The sequence below is a fragment of the Meriones unguiculatus genome, chromosome 3, assembly GCF_030254825.1.
Source record: "Meriones unguiculatus strain TT.TT164.6M chromosome 3, Bangor_MerUng_6.1, whole genome shotgun sequence".
Classification (NCBI taxonomy): Eukaryota; Metazoa; Chordata; class Mammalia; order Rodentia; family Muridae; genus Meriones; species Meriones unguiculatus.
Window position 1 is genome coordinate 90,451,813 of NC_083351.1, and position 17,168 is coordinate 90,468,980.

Here is a 17,168-nt window from a genome sequence, read left to right on the forward strand (position 1 = left end):
TAAAAAGGCATCACTGCTCTTCAGTCAAGAGGAGAAAAGGGGGAAAAAAGATTATAAAATATTCTTTAGAAATCTGAGTGTGAAGAGACTAAACTCATCTAAAATAATCAAGGAAATGCCACAAATAAAACTGTGTTCAACAGGTCCTCTTTAATTTTCAAGAGTGTACTCTGATTCATGTTTATCTTCATTAGCCATATGAAAACACTCATGGAACCGCAAAGGACCAGGGCTGGATGCAATGGACTTTTTACCTTGGAAGAGACCCTAGAAGGAAACTCTGTACACTTGGGTAATTTTGGAGTGAACAGAGGAAAGGTCACAGGGAACAAACAGACATAGGATGGTGATGGTGTGGGACATACTCTCCGTCTGCAGTTTGCGACTGTGTTGTTCCACATGGATGCTTTCTGCTGCCTTCTGCTGAGAACTGTCTCCCGTGAGAAAATGACAGATCAGGCAAACTTGCGTCCATAACCTAACAAAGATGGCCTGGCTATTTTCATGAAAGGAAGGAAGAGTCCAGAGACTGTAAGAACACAAGCAAAGGAGACAGCCAGCTCCCTGCATCCTGTTCTCACTTAACACAGAGGAAGGAAGGACATGAGAATGTACAGCTTTACATACTAAATGAAGAGGTGACTTGATGAGAGCTGGTCCATGGGCAGAAACTGGGCCACAGGACCCACTAGCCCTGAAAGCTGCAAAACCTAATCTTTGCTAAAAGAAGAAACGGTGGGAGAACTTTTTCCACTGGAGACGCTCTAAAGGTACAGAACATGAGAGATGTGTACAGCTTCCTGGCAAGTCAGCCCAACTACCAAATGTTCTTGACAAGAGAGAAAACTATTCCAATGCCCACATTAAAAATAACTTGTACAACTTTCAAAACTAGGTGTTTCTTTTCTTTTCTTTATTTTTTTAACATCCTTGGCTTAAAAGGATCGTTGAGGCCCCTCTCCGTTGCTAACATCCTATTCACTGGAAAGATTCAGAAAGAGAACCCTGGAAAATAAGCAAACCAACAAAGCCAGGACAGCCAGAAGGAGAACCACATGCACTGTGAGAAGCACACTGGACACTGGGGGAAGGCAGGGGAGAAACGAACAGGAAACTTACACAGCAAACTATCTGTCAAAGGTCCAGATGGCTACTGTGTTCTGAAGCCATCAAGACAGAACAGCAGGGTGGGAAGAATGTGGTCACACACAATCCACCAGATGGCAACGCTACACAGTGCAGAGGTCAGCACAGCTAGGGGACATCTGCAAAGGGCGGAGGGAAAGAACAGATGTTCAAACCGGGAAGCCAGAATAAATCATGCAATAAGATGCAGAGCCACCTGTGGATTTAAGAAACCCTCACAGACCCAGAACAGCAACTGTGGCAGCAAGGGAGCGGGAACAAGTGGTGGTGGGAGCGCTGCTCCAATTTCTGTTGAGACAAAAATGCTGGCTTTAGTTTAAACAGGTTGAGCACGCGGGAACCAGTGGATAGACTCTATCTCTGGCTGGATTGCGGTCCACCATACTGCCAATACGTGCGCTGGCCATAGTCAAATGCACTGGTGTTCATACAGAACACCTCACCTGAGCACGGCAAGAAAAGGAGGTAGACTAACATGATCAGAGGAGGCATGACTATGAACAGGGCACTGGATTCCTCTGAACAGAAACAAAAACTCCTCAGTCAGTTGGGAGTTCCAGTGAACTACACACTTGGCAACATGGATTATGGAAATACACCTAAGAGCCATTAATTTCACTACTGTGGTCACACTATGTGTGTGTTCTTGCTTTCCTTACACAACCTGAAGAGACGGGGTCCTCATAGCCTCAGGCATTTCAACATTTAGGCCCCAGATGGTGAGATGGCTTGGGTAGGAATAGGACACGTGGCCTTGAGGGGGGAAGTACGTCACTGGTCATGAACTCTTGAGGTTTCAGAGTGTTGCCATTCCTATGTGGCTCTTCGTGCTTCCTGCCCAAAGCTCCAAGTTTAAGCTTTCATTTCCTGCTCCGCTGCCATGCCTGTCACTATGCTTGCTTTCACTTCCCCGTGATGATGATAGACTCCAACCCCCTGGAACCTTAAGCCCAAATACACATTTCCTTCTTGGTCTGGAGAGATGGCTCAGAGGTTAAGAGCACTGGCTGCTCTTTCAGAGGTCCTGAGTTCAAAACACCACATTGTGGGCTTACAAACATCTGTGATGAGATCTGGTGGCCTCTTCTGGTGTGCAGGTGTACATGCAGACAGAACATTGTATACACAATAAGTAAATCTTTTGTAAAAATTCCTTCTATAAGCTGCCTCGGTTATGGCATTTTATCACAGCAACAGAAAAAATATCCAATATACACTCAAATTTTGGTATCTTTTTTTTCTCCTCCTGTCCCTTCTTTCTAAAGACAGGGTCTCCTGTTGTGCAGACTGGCCTTGGCCTTACGCTGCAGTTTAGAATGCCCTTGAGCTTCTGGTCTTCTTGCCATTACCTTCCAAATACTATCAGTACAGTGGTTTACACACATGCATCACACGCCCAGTTTTGGCTTGGTGTTTCTTGTTGTGTGTGCTGTATGTATTCACATGTGAACACATATATGTGTAGATGTGTATGGAAGATAAGAGATCAATGCCAAATGTGTGTTTTCCTCAGTTGTTCGTCACCTTATTTTCATTTACAGTCACTAACTACAATGACCATCTTAGCTGGGAGTGGCACAAAAATGGGTGCACTACAAATTTTCATTTGTTCCTCTGGTAAAACTCAAAGCCTAAGAGTTGTTTATCTTTGTTCACTGTCTCTTCTGTACTGTTGGATTTAGAGATTGCTCGAAAGTAACTCCATGTTTTTACCTTATGACCTTGTAGGAAAATAACTATCATCCCACCCTCCACATATCCTTTCCTGTAAGCTCAGACACACAGCAGTGTGGGGGCAATTTGGTGGCTAATGCTCTCAACACAACAGAATATAGATTGTCCAAGAGACAGACCATGTCTGTGAGGGATTATCTAAGGTTAGATTAACTGAGATGGAAGACCCACATTAATAAAGGAGAAAGTGGGCCATGTCCACACCTCACTCTGCTTCCTGCTTCCTGACTGCTGGTGTGACCCAGTCACCAGGCGCCTCACTCTCTGCTGCCTTGACTCTGACACCATGATGAATTATACCCTGAGACTAAATAAATCTCACCCCACTTCCAAGATGTCAACGAGAGCAACAGGAAAAGTAACTAATGCACACAGAATTAACAAACCTAGCAAGTCAATTTCAGCATGGATAACACATCTGCCACCTAGACCTAAAGGTCAGATGGATGCTAAGCGAGCCGTCCTCAGAGAAGTCAGCACTGGGCTGGCTCTCCATGAGGGGCCACTTCACATTCTCTAAAGAGAAAGCCATCACTAGGTGGGAGAGTTGGTGTCTCACTGTAACCTCCTCCTCAGATTCTCTGGGACATTTCTCATTCAATCTTTCTTTGAGTATTTTCCTATGTCTAAGCACCAATATGGAAGCAAATAATTTACCAGCAGCAGTACATGAGTCAAGTGGGGGAGGAAGGATTTGCCTCGCTAAGCTGGGAAGACCTCAGGGTTTAGTTTTCTAATCTCTAAATGGCAGATTAGGAAACCTTGAGCCTAAGAGTCTGCAGCCTAAGTGGAGAGGAGGACAGTTTGAGGGTTGCTCTATTAACATTCCAATTTCACTCTCAGGATACTTCAGCACGCACATTCTTTTGTTTTTGTTTTAACATTTTTTTGGGAAATGGTGTAACTAAACAAATGCCTGCCGAAGGCTAGTCCTTTTGCCCAGTCTTTTCTAGCTGCCTGTTCTCCCCATTCTTTCTTTCCTCCTTCCTTACCTCCCTTCCTTTTCCAGTGGTAAAGAAAACTAAATCCTAGACATCCGCAAGTACTCTCCGCCTGAGCTCTGCCCACACCCTAACACCCTCTAATTGTTTCATTCAGCCATTTCTGAGAGCATCAGACTTCTGGCCCGACAGCCTCACATATGAATGGTGGGACATATAAAGTCACCTTTAAATTTTAATTTTAAAATTTAATTAAAATTAAAATTTAATCTTCACTTGCTTTTCTGTTACCAAATACCCATACGCTGTGAATTGTATACTCTCAGCTTCCCTAAGAAATCACTAAATGATTTGAGTTCCAGAAAACACATTTCTGAATACAGTGGAGAAGCTGAAATTTCCTGAAAGTTCTATTTAACAAGAACTTAATTTAAAAAAAAAAATAGTGTGTGCATGCTGTGTGCATGCACGCGCATATGCAGAGAGCAGAGACTCCCTGCAGCTAGAGCTACGGGTGCCTGTGGGCTGCCTGACATGGGTGCTGAGAGCCTAACTCGGGGCCTCTGCAAGGGCAGCGCTCTGCGCATCCGTTAGCTGGTAACTTCTTAATAAAAAAAAAAAAAAAGATTGATTTATTTATTAAATTTGTTTATTTCTTTTATGTGCATTGGTATTTTGCCTGCATGTGTGTCTGTGTGATAATGTCAAGAGCCCTGGAACTAGAACTATAGAGACTTGTGAGCTGTCATGTGGGTGCTGGGAATCGAACGGGGTCTTTCGAAAGAACAGCCAGTGCCATTAACAGATGAGCCATCTAACTCCTAACCTGGCATTTGAAAGTAGGGTAAAAATAACCTATTGAGAAATAAATTGGCAATGGGCAGTCTTAAAACTCACAGTGTGTATACCCACAAAAGCATTGATTTCCTAGGATTTGCAATTCAAAGGGCATGTCATCCCTCCCTACCACCACCAGCAAGCGGTAAGGAGGCAAGGAGGCTTGCTGGAAGGAAGAATATCAGGTCTCAACCCAGAAGTTCCAACAAGAAGCCGAATTATATGGTAAGCTTCCACGTGACTCAGGACTCAGCTAGTCTATGGAGGCCTGCTGGGAAGCATGATCTACCTTCTTCCATCAGGCCTAGAATCGGCCTGGATAATTACTGTGTGAATAAAAATAATTAGGAGGGCCTCAGAAAAAACATTGGTGAAGTTAAAAAAAAATGGATTTGAAGTTAACATACCTCACACACTATATTTGTATCCACTTATTTATATGAAAGAGACACAATTTGTAAAGAGGAGAATTCTTAATAGGTGCCTAAGATCAGAAGTGATGTTGTAAATTCACGTGGGACTTTCTTTTGAAAACCTTGACACTTTGCTCTGTGTTGAAAAGCTCCCATCCTTATCCACAAGAAGTACTGCCCCACTAAGGCATGCTGAAGAGCCACACTATTAACTCCTTAGTGTACTGCAGACAGTTCTGATAAAGACACTCATCCTGACCAGTGTTTCCTCACAGCAAGCCTGGACACATGGGGTCCAAGGGAAGGACAGGAGCCATTGCTGGGTGCTCTAGTGAGGTGAAGCCTAGAGAAAGGTATAGCAGCTTCATACTTTGTTTCTCTATGATATGCCAACCGTGGATGTCCCCTGTAATTGAGTCCAAATTAACACAGGTGGGGATAAAGACACCCACTAATTATGGAACTTCTTGTTCTTGTGCTAATCCTTGTCTGCATTTGCAACTCAATTCTCCAGACCCCAAAAAATAGAAAAACATAATTTGGGGATGAGTTTATCATTCCCATGATATAGTTCTTTGAAAACATCATTACAACTGACTCCATTCTCCTGTGCACAGACTGATGGCTGGATCTAGAGCAAAAACCATCTTAGTAACTAGGGACAAATCTGTTCTCCTGGTCTTCACATCAGCTGTCACTCTGTTGACTGCCTATGGACACAACTTTACCAACATTGCTTCCTTACCTATACGGCTCCCGAGCTTACAATAGAACACAGACAAAGGAACAGCTCCGGGTTTCCCAGGCCAGCACCTCCAGACTTTAAATCACACACTTGTGCAAAGTAATGGTGTGCAGCTACGGAGAAAAGTATGCAGAAAAAACGCCCACAAGGGATCCACACAATAGACAAGTGTGACCACAGTGAAGGAAGCCACTCACGTGAGGGGGACAGCATTGGGTTTTGACTGTCTCCGACTTTTCAGGGCCAGAAGTCTGTCTCCTTGTGTCACTCTGTTGATTTCCTCATCATCACTGTACTGTACGAGTTAAAACAACAAAACAAAACAAAAAGAAAAACAGAGACTAATTGAACTTAGATTGCCATTCAGCCAAGTAGCTCCTTACCCAGATGTACTTGGGCACGCACGGACACACACACACACACACACACACACACACACACACACACACAAAGGCAGGCATGCAGTTATGAACATGTGTACACACACAGATGCTTAGATGCATACACTCAGAGACATGGATGTTCTGAGTGCTCACAGGGAGGCATGCGTACTCGCACGCACGCATACCCCCCCCACACACAAACACTTTAAGTTTCTTCTGAATGCTACAATAGTTTTCAAAATCAAGCTACTAGCCATATTTCGAGACAATCAAGGCTGGCTTTCAGGGTCACTGAGCCCCCTCTATAAACAATAAAGACACACACTGGGCTTTTTGCTTCTAGAACTTGCTGAAGTTTGAACATACATTCAGTGCTACTTAACCCACTACTGCTGCCTGCTAAAACTTGGCTCTTTCTCCATCTGAACTACCAAAGCAGCTGAGAGGAAGGGGGAGGGGGTGCTGATGCAGGGGCATAACTAGATCCAGCTAGAGCTTACTCCCTCCTGCTAATTTCCACCCGTGGTTAGGAAGTAAAAGAAACGCTCTATGAACACACAACTTTCTTTTCAGTCAGACATTTCTAGAGAAGGTTGTAAGTACGTTAAACATGACTGTGTGGTAGCAGCCCTTTAAAGCTGCTTGTTATCTTTACCTATGGTCTTCTCCATGCCCTACAAGGATCAACAGCATTTACAGCAATAACAACTGCGTGATCGGGATGGTTCCATTACCGGCTCAGGCTCTTCTTTGTCTTGATTCTCAAGCCCATTTATCGAAATGTCATCAACATCCGAGAGGTGTTTGGAAAAGGCTTCTTCACCGAGGGATCCATTCTCCGGCCTTCTCAACTTTTGACGGAAATAGTCACCTTCTAGCCAGAGGCTTGACTGTTTCCTAGAGTATTTAAACATCAAAATACAGCCTTCCACAAGGACGCGCCCATCCCACTCTGCCACACAGTTGCTGTTATGGAGGGCAAGCTTCCTGGGCACTTACATGACCAGGAACTGCTGCTGGGGCCCAATCACAGAGCCAGGCCTACAGATTCTGAGCCAGGCGATGCACTCAGCTGCTGTCATCCTGTAGTGCTTCATGAGGTAGCAGCCTATCAAAGTGCCCGTACGACCAAGGCCAGCTAGAAAAACAAACCATCAATGAAACCTGGTTCTCCAGAATTTTCTGAACAAGAGGAAGGAAAACAAAACTAAACTAAACTAAACTAAAGCCTTCCTAGGATTTTTTCCTTCATCCAGAGAGGTTCTTTAAGTCAGTCTGAAGGGGCTTAAAAGGCTAGCTAGCATCAGGTCTCACCCTCAAGATCTGAGCAGATGAGCCTCAGAGCAGAGACTGGATCCAGGGCCCAAAATTCCTCCAAAGGCTTCGATGAGAAGCCAAAGACTGAGAATCACTTTCTGAACAGGGACTCCTAAGAAACGTGTGTCCAGAGCTGGAGACATGGCTGAGCAGTCAAGAGCAGAGGATCTGAGGACTCAGGTTCGGGTTCCAGCACCCGCCATTAGTGGCTTATGACTACTTGTGACTCCAGTTCTAGGAGATCAGACACCCTCTAGGATCAAAGGCACCTATGTGCATGTGGCACTCGCATTCACTCAGGCGTGCGCACACACATGAACATAAAAAAGGTAAGTTTTGTTTAGGTGTGCTGTTTCCTGCCCTTGTACTTGCTACCATACCCAACAATATTGCCTACTCACCATCTGTCTGTCCACTCTTCTTCAGGAGAGGGTGCGGGGACAGAACCCCAACCTTGGATGTGTTAGATAAACACTCTGCCCTAAACTACTACACCCTCCACCTCATTTTCCTTTTCTTTAACTCTTCCTGCCTTTCTGTATGTCTGTGTGCTGTGCCTGTGAGCATGTATACATGTTTGCATGTATGTGGGGGGAGGGCACATGCATAAGGACGATCTAGAGAGAGGTCTGAGAGTCTTGATTGGTTTCAGCTTGTCCAGTGAGGCAGGGTCTCTGAACTGAAGCTGAGAGGTGTGGCTGCCTGGCCAGCCAGTCTGGTCCAGAAATGTCTTGTCTCTTCCTCCCTAGGCTGTAACTGCTGGGGAGCTACATGGCCACCCAGCATGTGTGTTATCTGAACTCCAGGCTCACAGGTATGTGGCAAGCATATTAGTTGCTGTGTCATCTCCGAAGCCCTTTTCTCTTCTCTTATGGAAACCATCATAATTAACTCCTATGAGGGTTAATGTTGGGTCCACTTGGAAGGAAGTTTTGGTTAAGATCAGCATTCATCTGGTGCCAGCTTGAGGAAGCACACTTTCTGCTTTCCGTGAGGTGGGCAGCCCTCAATCCAGTCCAAGTCTGGACAGAACAGAAAGACTAGCCTTCCGTCCAAGCAGGCCCTCCTGCACCAGCTTCCGTACTCCGGACAGGCAGCTTAAAACGCAGATGAGAGGCTCACGGGCTGCACAGTTTCTTTTAATGAACCGTTCCATGTATAAACACGCGCCTGCGTTCAGTCTCTAGAGGGCCCTCCCGATGCACATTTTAGAAAAGAACGCTGCTGAAGCGAACACAAAACCACGGCAGTGGCTTTGGAACTGTATGAGAGAGAACTGGGGCAGCTGTTGGGAGAACAGCCTGGATGAGAGCAAGGAAAAGGCTTCAGCCTCCTGCCACCTATGGGGTGGCGGTGGCTGTGCGCTTTTTATACATGGTCTTTACTGTGTGGAGGCAGTTTCCTTCTGGCCCTACTTTGTTCTCAGTGGCTTTATCACAAAAAGGAGGTGCTGAATTCTGTCAACTGTCACTCTTAGATATTAAGTGGTTTTTGAGCTTCACAGTTATAGCTTCGCAGTTAAAGCCCTTCCTTTTCTACGTCACATTAGTGCTGAAATTCCAGGACAAATGCTTTATTAGAGTGGATAATATTGCATTCTATTATCTTAGACAGGATCTCCAGTGCCACAAACTGGCTTCAAGCTCACTGTGCGGCTGGGGATAACCTTAAATTTCTGATCCTCCTTTGTCCACATCCCCAGTGCTTTGGGTGCATACCATGACACTTGGGTCACGCAATGCTGCAGATCAAATCTTCATGCCTGCAAAGCAGGCCCTCTACCAATGGAGACCCAGCAGCCTATTCCTTTCCTGTTACTGAATTCAGTTGGTAGTAAGTCCCTGAGAACTGGTGTTAGTCAGGTGAGCAGATCCAGTTTTCCTTCACTGTGAAACTCCATTACCAATTCAACCTTCTCAGCATTTCGTGTCAGTGGGTTTTGCATTCCCAGGAATTTTCCACTTTACCTGTGTTATGCACCCTTTTGTGTGGCAGCTGATCATGGTAACCTCTTACTGGGTGTTCACATAGGTAGGCACACACAGTGTCCAGCTCCACTCTCTACCTTATCCCCTAAAGACAGTCTCTCAACGAGAGAAGAAAGCTCACTGGTTTCAGGCTAGGTGGACAGGCCAGTGAACCCAGCAATCTTCCTGGCTACCCAACCCCTGTGCAGAGGCCAGGGGTCCTTGCAGTCCTTCCTACCTTTTCACATGCAGATCCAGACTAGTGCCGTGCCCACTATCACTGCTCATTATAGTAACTGCAGCCTTTTTTCTTTTATCTTCATCAATGTAAGCAAAGGTTTGTGATTTTTGTTAGATTTTGTGCAGAACCAACCCGGATTTTACAGATCTTTTTATTGGTTTTCTATTTTTATGTGTTACAGTATTTATATTTCAACAGTGACACTATTTTATAAGCAATGACTGGTCTTGAACCTATGTGCCTATTTACCTCTCCCAGAATTCCTAGCTTCTTCATGTGGCCTCGCATCACCATCTGGGTCCTAACAGGTACTCCCAGCACGTCTCAGAGTACATGTCTTAGTTGGAACAACTCCCCCGGCACCTGACCATCTGAGAGTGGTTTTGTTTTTGAGGGAGCTTTAAAAGCTTACAGAACTCTTGGTTGCAGGGGTCTTCCTTCAGTGACTGGATTATTATCGGCTCACTGCCCTTGTCCTCCACTGTTTCTGATGGAAGATCTGGTAAATGGAGTGTTTCCTGGGTGCTTCTTTCCACATCTCTGGCTTTAGACAGCCACATTATACAGAGTCTTCGTGTGAGTTTCTGATTTGTTCTGCTTGGAGTTTGCTGAGTTTTGAGGATTTTACAATCATGTCTTTCATAAAAGTGGGGACGGTTTCCAGGCAGTCTGCACCCCTTTCTCTGTCTCCTCTTCTGGAGCTCCCACTGTGAACACCCAGCATGCCGGGCTCCATCCCAAAACCCTGCTACACTTTGCTCCTTTCTCTTCTTGACTCCTTCCCCTTGTTCCTTAGGCCTGGTGACTTTTAATGGCTCCACTCTTTACAGCTCTGCTTCTTCCTCCAGCCTGCTTTGGAACCCTGCCAGTAAGTTTTTTAACTCATTTCCAAAATTGCCTTTTGGGTTCACTTTACAGCTTTTGTTTCTTATTGAAACTTGGATTTTGCTCATACTTTTTTATCCCTCCTCTTCCCACTTTTTTTTTTTAAACGGAGGTAGCCATTTTAAATCATCTGTCTAGAAAATCCACTATGTGATCCTTGTCAAGGATAATTTTTGTGGATTTTTTTAATACTCTCCTGGTTCCCTTTCCATTCTAATTTTTGGCTTGCCTTGTTATCTTCCACTATAAACCGAACATTTAAATATTGTGATTATATCTACATTCCTAACTACAAATACAGTTTTAGCTCCAGAAATTAATTTGGTGTTTTTTTTTAACCATGCTATTGAATTTTTCTTAATTGACTAGCTTGTTAACATTCCTTGTTTTCTTAATTAACTAGCTCATGTTAACGTAAAATGAACTCTACTATATTCACATAGAGCATCACCAGTCATTCATGGAACATTAGAAACTGTTACAGCTGCTGAAATATATCTTGTCACAGCTTACTCTCCACAGAGACCTTGCTTTACTGTTGACAACCTGAGGACTTACCACAGAGGCACATTACAGACATCTGAAGAGACAAACATGTTACAGTAAGCCATTGCACGCATACTCATGAAAAATTACTATATACTTCACATAATTCATTAACTCCATGAATTAAAGGTTTTTAAATGATCCTTTCTGGCCAGGAGGATAGATCGACTGGTGAAGGCACTTGCTGCCAAATCTGATGATATGAGCTCCATCCTGGGGACTACATGGCAGGAGAGAACTGAGAACTGATTGCCACAAGTTTTCTTCTGACAATGACACTGACACACACTCGACAATGTCATAGAAAAACCTAAATCATTCTTTCAAAACTACAGCGTCTTGCCCTGTAACATAAGCTGACACAGCACATATGTCCATGCATACATGTCATGTGCACCGTCCTTTAACGCAACCTAGCTGCTTACCTTTGCAATGCACTGCAATGGCCCCCTCAACATTTTCACAGATATCCAGAAACTCTTGGACAATGGCCTCAGCAGGGGTGCTGCCATCCGGAAAGAAAAGATCATGGTGATCGAAACCGGCATCCGTAAAGCGCTTAGCATCATACATCCTTTTATTCAGACGAATAATGGTAGTTACATTGTGAGTCTTAAAATATGGAATATAAGTCTCAGGAGAATGTTGGTGGTAACCTACATAAAGAAATGCACCACATTTTGTAAAACGCAGGAAGAAAACAATGGAAAATAGTTTCACCTGAAAGTAGGTAGAAACAGTGTCTGGACTGGGGACTGATTACCAATTTGATAATAACTGTAAAAAACAAAAGTTTAAAAAGTTAACGACCAGGCAGAGCAATGTGCTCAAATAAACGAGAGGTTAAATCATAAAGACTGACTCAAGTTTAGCTTCGTTCTTCGATCTCTTTCTAATCTGGACTAGGTCAGTCCTCCATAGGCAATTCAGGAGCCCACTTCTGGACAGTGACCAAAGCAATGCTGAGCCTCTCACAAAGCCCTAAATCTTGCAGCACACCAAAAGTCAGGACTCAAAGTAGCCTCCTGCCCTACCCAGGCTCATGGATAGCTGAGAGAACAGGCCTACACTGCTGGGCGCAGCTCACTGGTCTACGCATGAGGAAAAGACTATACTGGTTCCATAGTTTCGCGTACCACTTTCAAGCCTGGATCTTGAATGGGGTCCACAGAAGGCAAGAAACCGCTGTGGTATTATCCAGTTGAAATCTCCGTTTTCTGCTTTCTGTAAAATAGAGCACCACAGTTAACCTCTGAACCACATCTCCTTCCAACCCCCCTTCCCAATAGAGTTCAAAGCCATTGGCTTTAGCATACTGGCTACTTATTAATAAACACAAGATCGAATCTACTTTGCCATGGTTTGAGAATTCCCAAGGAATGGCTAACTTTCCTGGTGTCAATCACTTTGTTTTAAAACTGTTTATCTGCAAGGGCTGGAGAGATGGCTCAGAGGTTAAGATGGCTGTTCCTCCAAAGGTCCTGAGTTCAAATCTCAGTAACCACATCGTGGTTCATAATCTCTATATGTGATCTGGTGCTCTTTTCTTGCCTGTAGGGCAAGAATACTATATAAATAATAATAAATAAGTAAGTAAGTAAATCACTTTTTAAAAAACACTTTTTTAAAAAAAGTGTTATTTGCTTAGGTCATTAGCCTGGAAAACACATTCTGTACTCAAGATTGTATTTTAACTACCTGGTTATTTTATCTAAATGAATTCTTATCATAGGAAGTGAATTGCTATTATGAAAGCAAGCTTTTGTAGTGTGTATGAATCAAAAGAGGAAAGGAGTCAGATAAAAAGCAGTCTCCACAGAGGAGAAATAACGAAACGCACATTATGTTATGTATGTGTGTGCCGAGGAAAGAGGACAGCTTTGGGTGTCAGGATTCAGGTGCTATCTACCTTCCTTTGTTTTGAGGCAGGGTCTCACTATATAACCTTGTCTGGTCTGAAATTGCTCTGTAGACTAAGGTGCCCTTGAACTCAACAGAGCTCTGTCTGCCATTGCCTCCTAAGTGCTGGGATAACAAGCATGTTCTACCACACCCAGAATAACACAGACTTTTTTAAAAAGGCAATTGAGTGTGACGGAGAGAATTAGTGCCAAAAGGAAAAAAATCATTAGCAATCGCAGTAACAGAAACATTGCACTTCATGTACTAATTGACATTTTTAGCTCATAGACCTAGAAAATTTATTTTTTAAGTGTGTGTGTGTGGTGTACGTGTGTGTATGTTCATACGTGTGGAGGCCCAAAGTTAACATCTGATGCTCAATCACTTTCCACTTCATTATGGGAACACGGTTTCTTGTAAAGCTGGAGCTGCCAGACTCTAACTCAGGCTGCTCACCCCAGGGACCATGTGACTTTCTTTTCAGTGCTGGCATTACAGGTCTTGGCCACATATGCCTGCCTGTCTGGTTTTTATGTGGCTTTTAGGGATCCAAACTCCGGTCATCGTGTCTGTATAGCAAACACTTTACCTATTTAGTTTTATAGGGTCAGGCGAAAAAAGGGGTGGGGGTGGATATTAGTAATTTACTTATATAGTCACTAAAGGAGGTAGTTAAATATACACTTTAGTAACAGAGTAGTATTGCAAGGAAGATACAGTTGGCAAGAGTGAACTCCTGGATATATATGCTCAGGCTTCAATTGTACTGTAGATTTTTAAAGAAAAGGTCTTTAGAATTGACAGTGAAAGCTAGTTGTGTGTGGATATGGGGTATGAATGCATGGAGAGCTGTCTGAAGAGCCTCCTCTCTCTCACAATACCTACAGAGGCGACAAAGAGCCTGCAGGCAGCAACATCGCTCATATGTTTGGAGGAAGGATGCGAGAATCAAGGATTTTGTTTTTCTTAGCATTTATGCTAAAGGTATAAAAAATATCTGCGCATCTGCCTGCCTAGATACTTTCTATACTTTCTCAGGCTCCATCTTCTTCTTTTTTACAGAATTTTTTATTTGATTTATGTATATGAACGCTCTGTTTTCATGCATACCAGAAGAGGGAATCAGATTTAATCACAGATGGTTGTGAGCCACCACATGGTTGCTGGGAACTAACCTTAGGACCTCTGGAAGAGCAGCCAGTGCCCTTAACCACTGAGCCATCTCTCTAGCCCATGCTCCATCCAGAGCTCCTAGCAGAGCCAGAGAATTCAGTCAATAATATTCCATATTACAATATGAGCATGCATGCGTATGCGTGTGTGTGTGTGTATGTGTGTATGTGTGTGTGTGTGTACGCGTCATGTGAGTAAGCCAGAAGTTTGACTCTCTCCACCTTCCTTTTGGAAACAAGTGTTCTCACTGAACCTGGGGCCTTCTGACTTGCCTACAAGAGCTGAGCAGTGAGCCCCAGGGATATTGCACTCTGCACCCTCTAGGGCCAGCATTATAGGTGATTCCTGCCACACCGGGCTCTTACGGCGCTGTAGATCAGACTGCTCCTGCACAATAAGCACCTTATCTACTAAGCCACCTCCTAGCTCTGCTCCTGGATTTTTAGTGTGCCCCCCGCCCCAACACTGGCTGACTGATATGCAGGCAGGCCATCATGCCCACCTAGTATTTTTGTGGGTTCTGGGCATTTAAACTCCATTCCTCACTGAAGCACCTCCCCAGAAGAAGAAGAAGAGGAGAAAGAAGAGACGAGGAGGAGGAGCAGGAGGAGGAAGAAGAGAAGGAAGAGGAGAAGGAAGAAGAAGATAAGGAACTTGTTGTTTTCCTTATTTCTTTAGGTAGGGTAAAACAGTGAAAACTGTGTGGCACACAGTGGGATTCTGAGGAGAGCATTTCTGGTAATAAGCTCTGGGTCTCACACACAGGCTCTTCCTGCATCTTAAGTGTCCCCAGCACATGCACCGGAAAACACACAGCCATGAAGGAGCCTAATTCTGGGATCCATTTCCAAGCATATACCCATCAAAACATTATCTGGTGAGGTGGCTTAATAGGCCAAGCACTCGCCACACAAACCTTAAGACCTGACTTGAGCCCCAGAGCCCATGTAACTGTGAGGAGAGCTGACCCGGCAAAAATGTGTTCTGACCCCACAAACTCACCTATACATATCGTGCACGCGCGCACACACACACACACGCACACGCACACGCACACGCACACGCACACACACACACACACACACAATAACAATACTACTACAACAACTAAAACTACTAAATTAAAAGCATTATTTTGGTCAATGGTGCCTCAGAAAAGCAGAGAGACTGAAAACATTAAACCAGAACTTACTTCATAGTGTTCATATTCATCAAGATTAAATGAGTTGAAATTAAAGAAGCCATACTGCATTGCCTAAAATCCAAAAGAAAATTTTTATGAACAAAGGTATAAGCAAATGCCAATTTTCTATTAAGCACCAGGAGACAGCCTAGAAAGTACCACTGTACCCATACTGAACTTTCAGAGGTTGTGGAGTTTTTGTTCTCCTGTTTGTTGCTAGGTCCCTATCCACTCTCCTAATCCTGAAACTTTCTGACAAGGCAACTGTGACCAAGTTATTTATACATAAAACTTTGCAACAAACTAACTGCCTGTTGGCTTCAAAGTCTAATGCCTGGAGAAAGAATTGAATCCCACAGTTACTGTGTTGTTGGTGTGGAGAACTGGACCTAGGACCGGGCATATATAAGCTGACACTCTGTCACTGAGTTCTTCTCCCCACTCCATTTACTCCAAGCAAATGCTGTATCTAGAACCACATTTCTTAACTCTCTTACTTGTGCCTTGTCTTTGTGGTGCTTAAGCCCGTGGCCCCTCACGTGCTCAGCAACGCTCATCCCACTGAATGAAAACCCCAGCCTGCCCTATCTGTAAGTGCCCTTTCCATCCCACTGACGCCCGGAAGCAATCAGAAAGTCAGAAGGAGTTGTTTATTGGTTTGGGTCACTTAATGTTAACCGGGAACAGAATACTTCCGACCTTCTAGAGAAATACTAACAGACCTGTGTATAAGAATGCCTCATCTTCTCCAAGACACTCACCTTCTTCACTGCGTGAAAACAGTCAAGAAGTGTAATGTAGAAACTGCAGCTTCCGTAGGCAGCATCTCTGAAATTCCCAAAGTGTCACTCCATTAGTGTTCCACAGCACACTCACCCTGAGACAGAGCTGACTAGAATTCAGAACCAACGTGTTCGGCTCCAGTGATCTGTACAGCACAGTCACAAGCATTTTGCCCCTATAAGCTAGAACTTTCAATACATTAACTGTGTCATTTTTTTCTAATTTTGTTTGTTTGTTTGTTGTTGTTGTTTTTTTGAGACAGGGTTTCTCTGTGTAGACTTAGCTGTCCTGGACTCACTCTGTAGACCAGGCTGGCCTCAAACTCACAGAGATCAGCCTGACTCTGCCTCCCTGAGTGCTGGGATTACAGGCATGAGCCACCGTGCCCGGCTCATTCTTTAATTCTTAAGAGTCAGAATTCTGATAAAAATCTCAGGAACAAAAGCATCCAACGCTTTTGGTAGAGTCACTCCATATCTGAGCAAAACTACCTGGCAGACAGCTCCCTCAGACACTGCACCAGCCCTGTCAGCAATCAGCGGGAGAGAGTGAACCTGCAAGGACACTGCAGGGACTGTTAACTACTAGCATTAATTTAGTATGACCTACAATTCTCCAACCTATTTAAAGGCTTTCAATCTTGCAAAGAATGTGATGCATGATTTCTTCAAGGACAAAAATGGCTCAAGGCCTGCTCTACTCACAACTTGCCTTGCACTATCTGAACACACATATTCGCTTCATGAACACCTTGACTTCAAGCACACCCCACTCCTCTCCACTGAGCCATCATGAATCATCCCCAATTGTTCTTCTACCTTATTCATTGGGGCAAGATCTCTCAACAAACCCAGAGCCCACCAATGACAGGCCTCAGCAGGAATTAAAGTCTGGCTGCCATGCCCACTCAGCATTCATGCGCATTGTGGAGAATCTAAAGGCCTGTGCAGTAAGTGCCTTATCTGCTGAGCC

The 17,168-nt window shown here is 44.1% G+C and overlaps 1 protein-coding gene across 9 annotated transcripts in view; it reads right to left on the reverse strand.

The window, feature by feature from the left end:
* Window positions 1-17,168, reverse strand: part of Cdc14b (cell division cycle 14B) — an 80,255-nt gene that overhangs the window by 10,773 nt on the left and 52,314 nt on the right. For 5 of the 9 annotated variants that reach the window (XM_021649076.2, XM_060380344.1, XM_021649077.2 and 2 more), the window contains exons 6-12: window positions 16,175-16,241; window positions 15,423-15,485; window positions 12,292-12,379; window positions 11,581-11,811; window positions 7,199-7,337; window positions 6,934-7,096; window positions 6,014-6,111 (exon numbers count right to left, since the gene is read on the reverse strand). In XM_021649076.2, the coding sequence (XP_021504751.1) occupies window positions 6,014-6,111; window positions 6,934-7,096; window positions 7,199-7,337; window positions 11,581-11,811; window positions 12,292-12,379; window positions 15,423-15,485; window positions 16,175-16,241 (849 nt within the window). Of the gene's footprint in view, window positions 1-1,119; window positions 1,266-6,013; window positions 6,112-6,933; window positions 7,097-7,198; window positions 7,338-11,580; window positions 11,812-12,291; window positions 12,380-15,422; window positions 15,486-16,174; window positions 16,242-17,168 lie in introns of all 9 variants that reach the window. The other 4 variants (XR_009590811.1, XM_021649078.2, XM_021649081.2 and 1 more) reach the window with 1 other exon arrangement.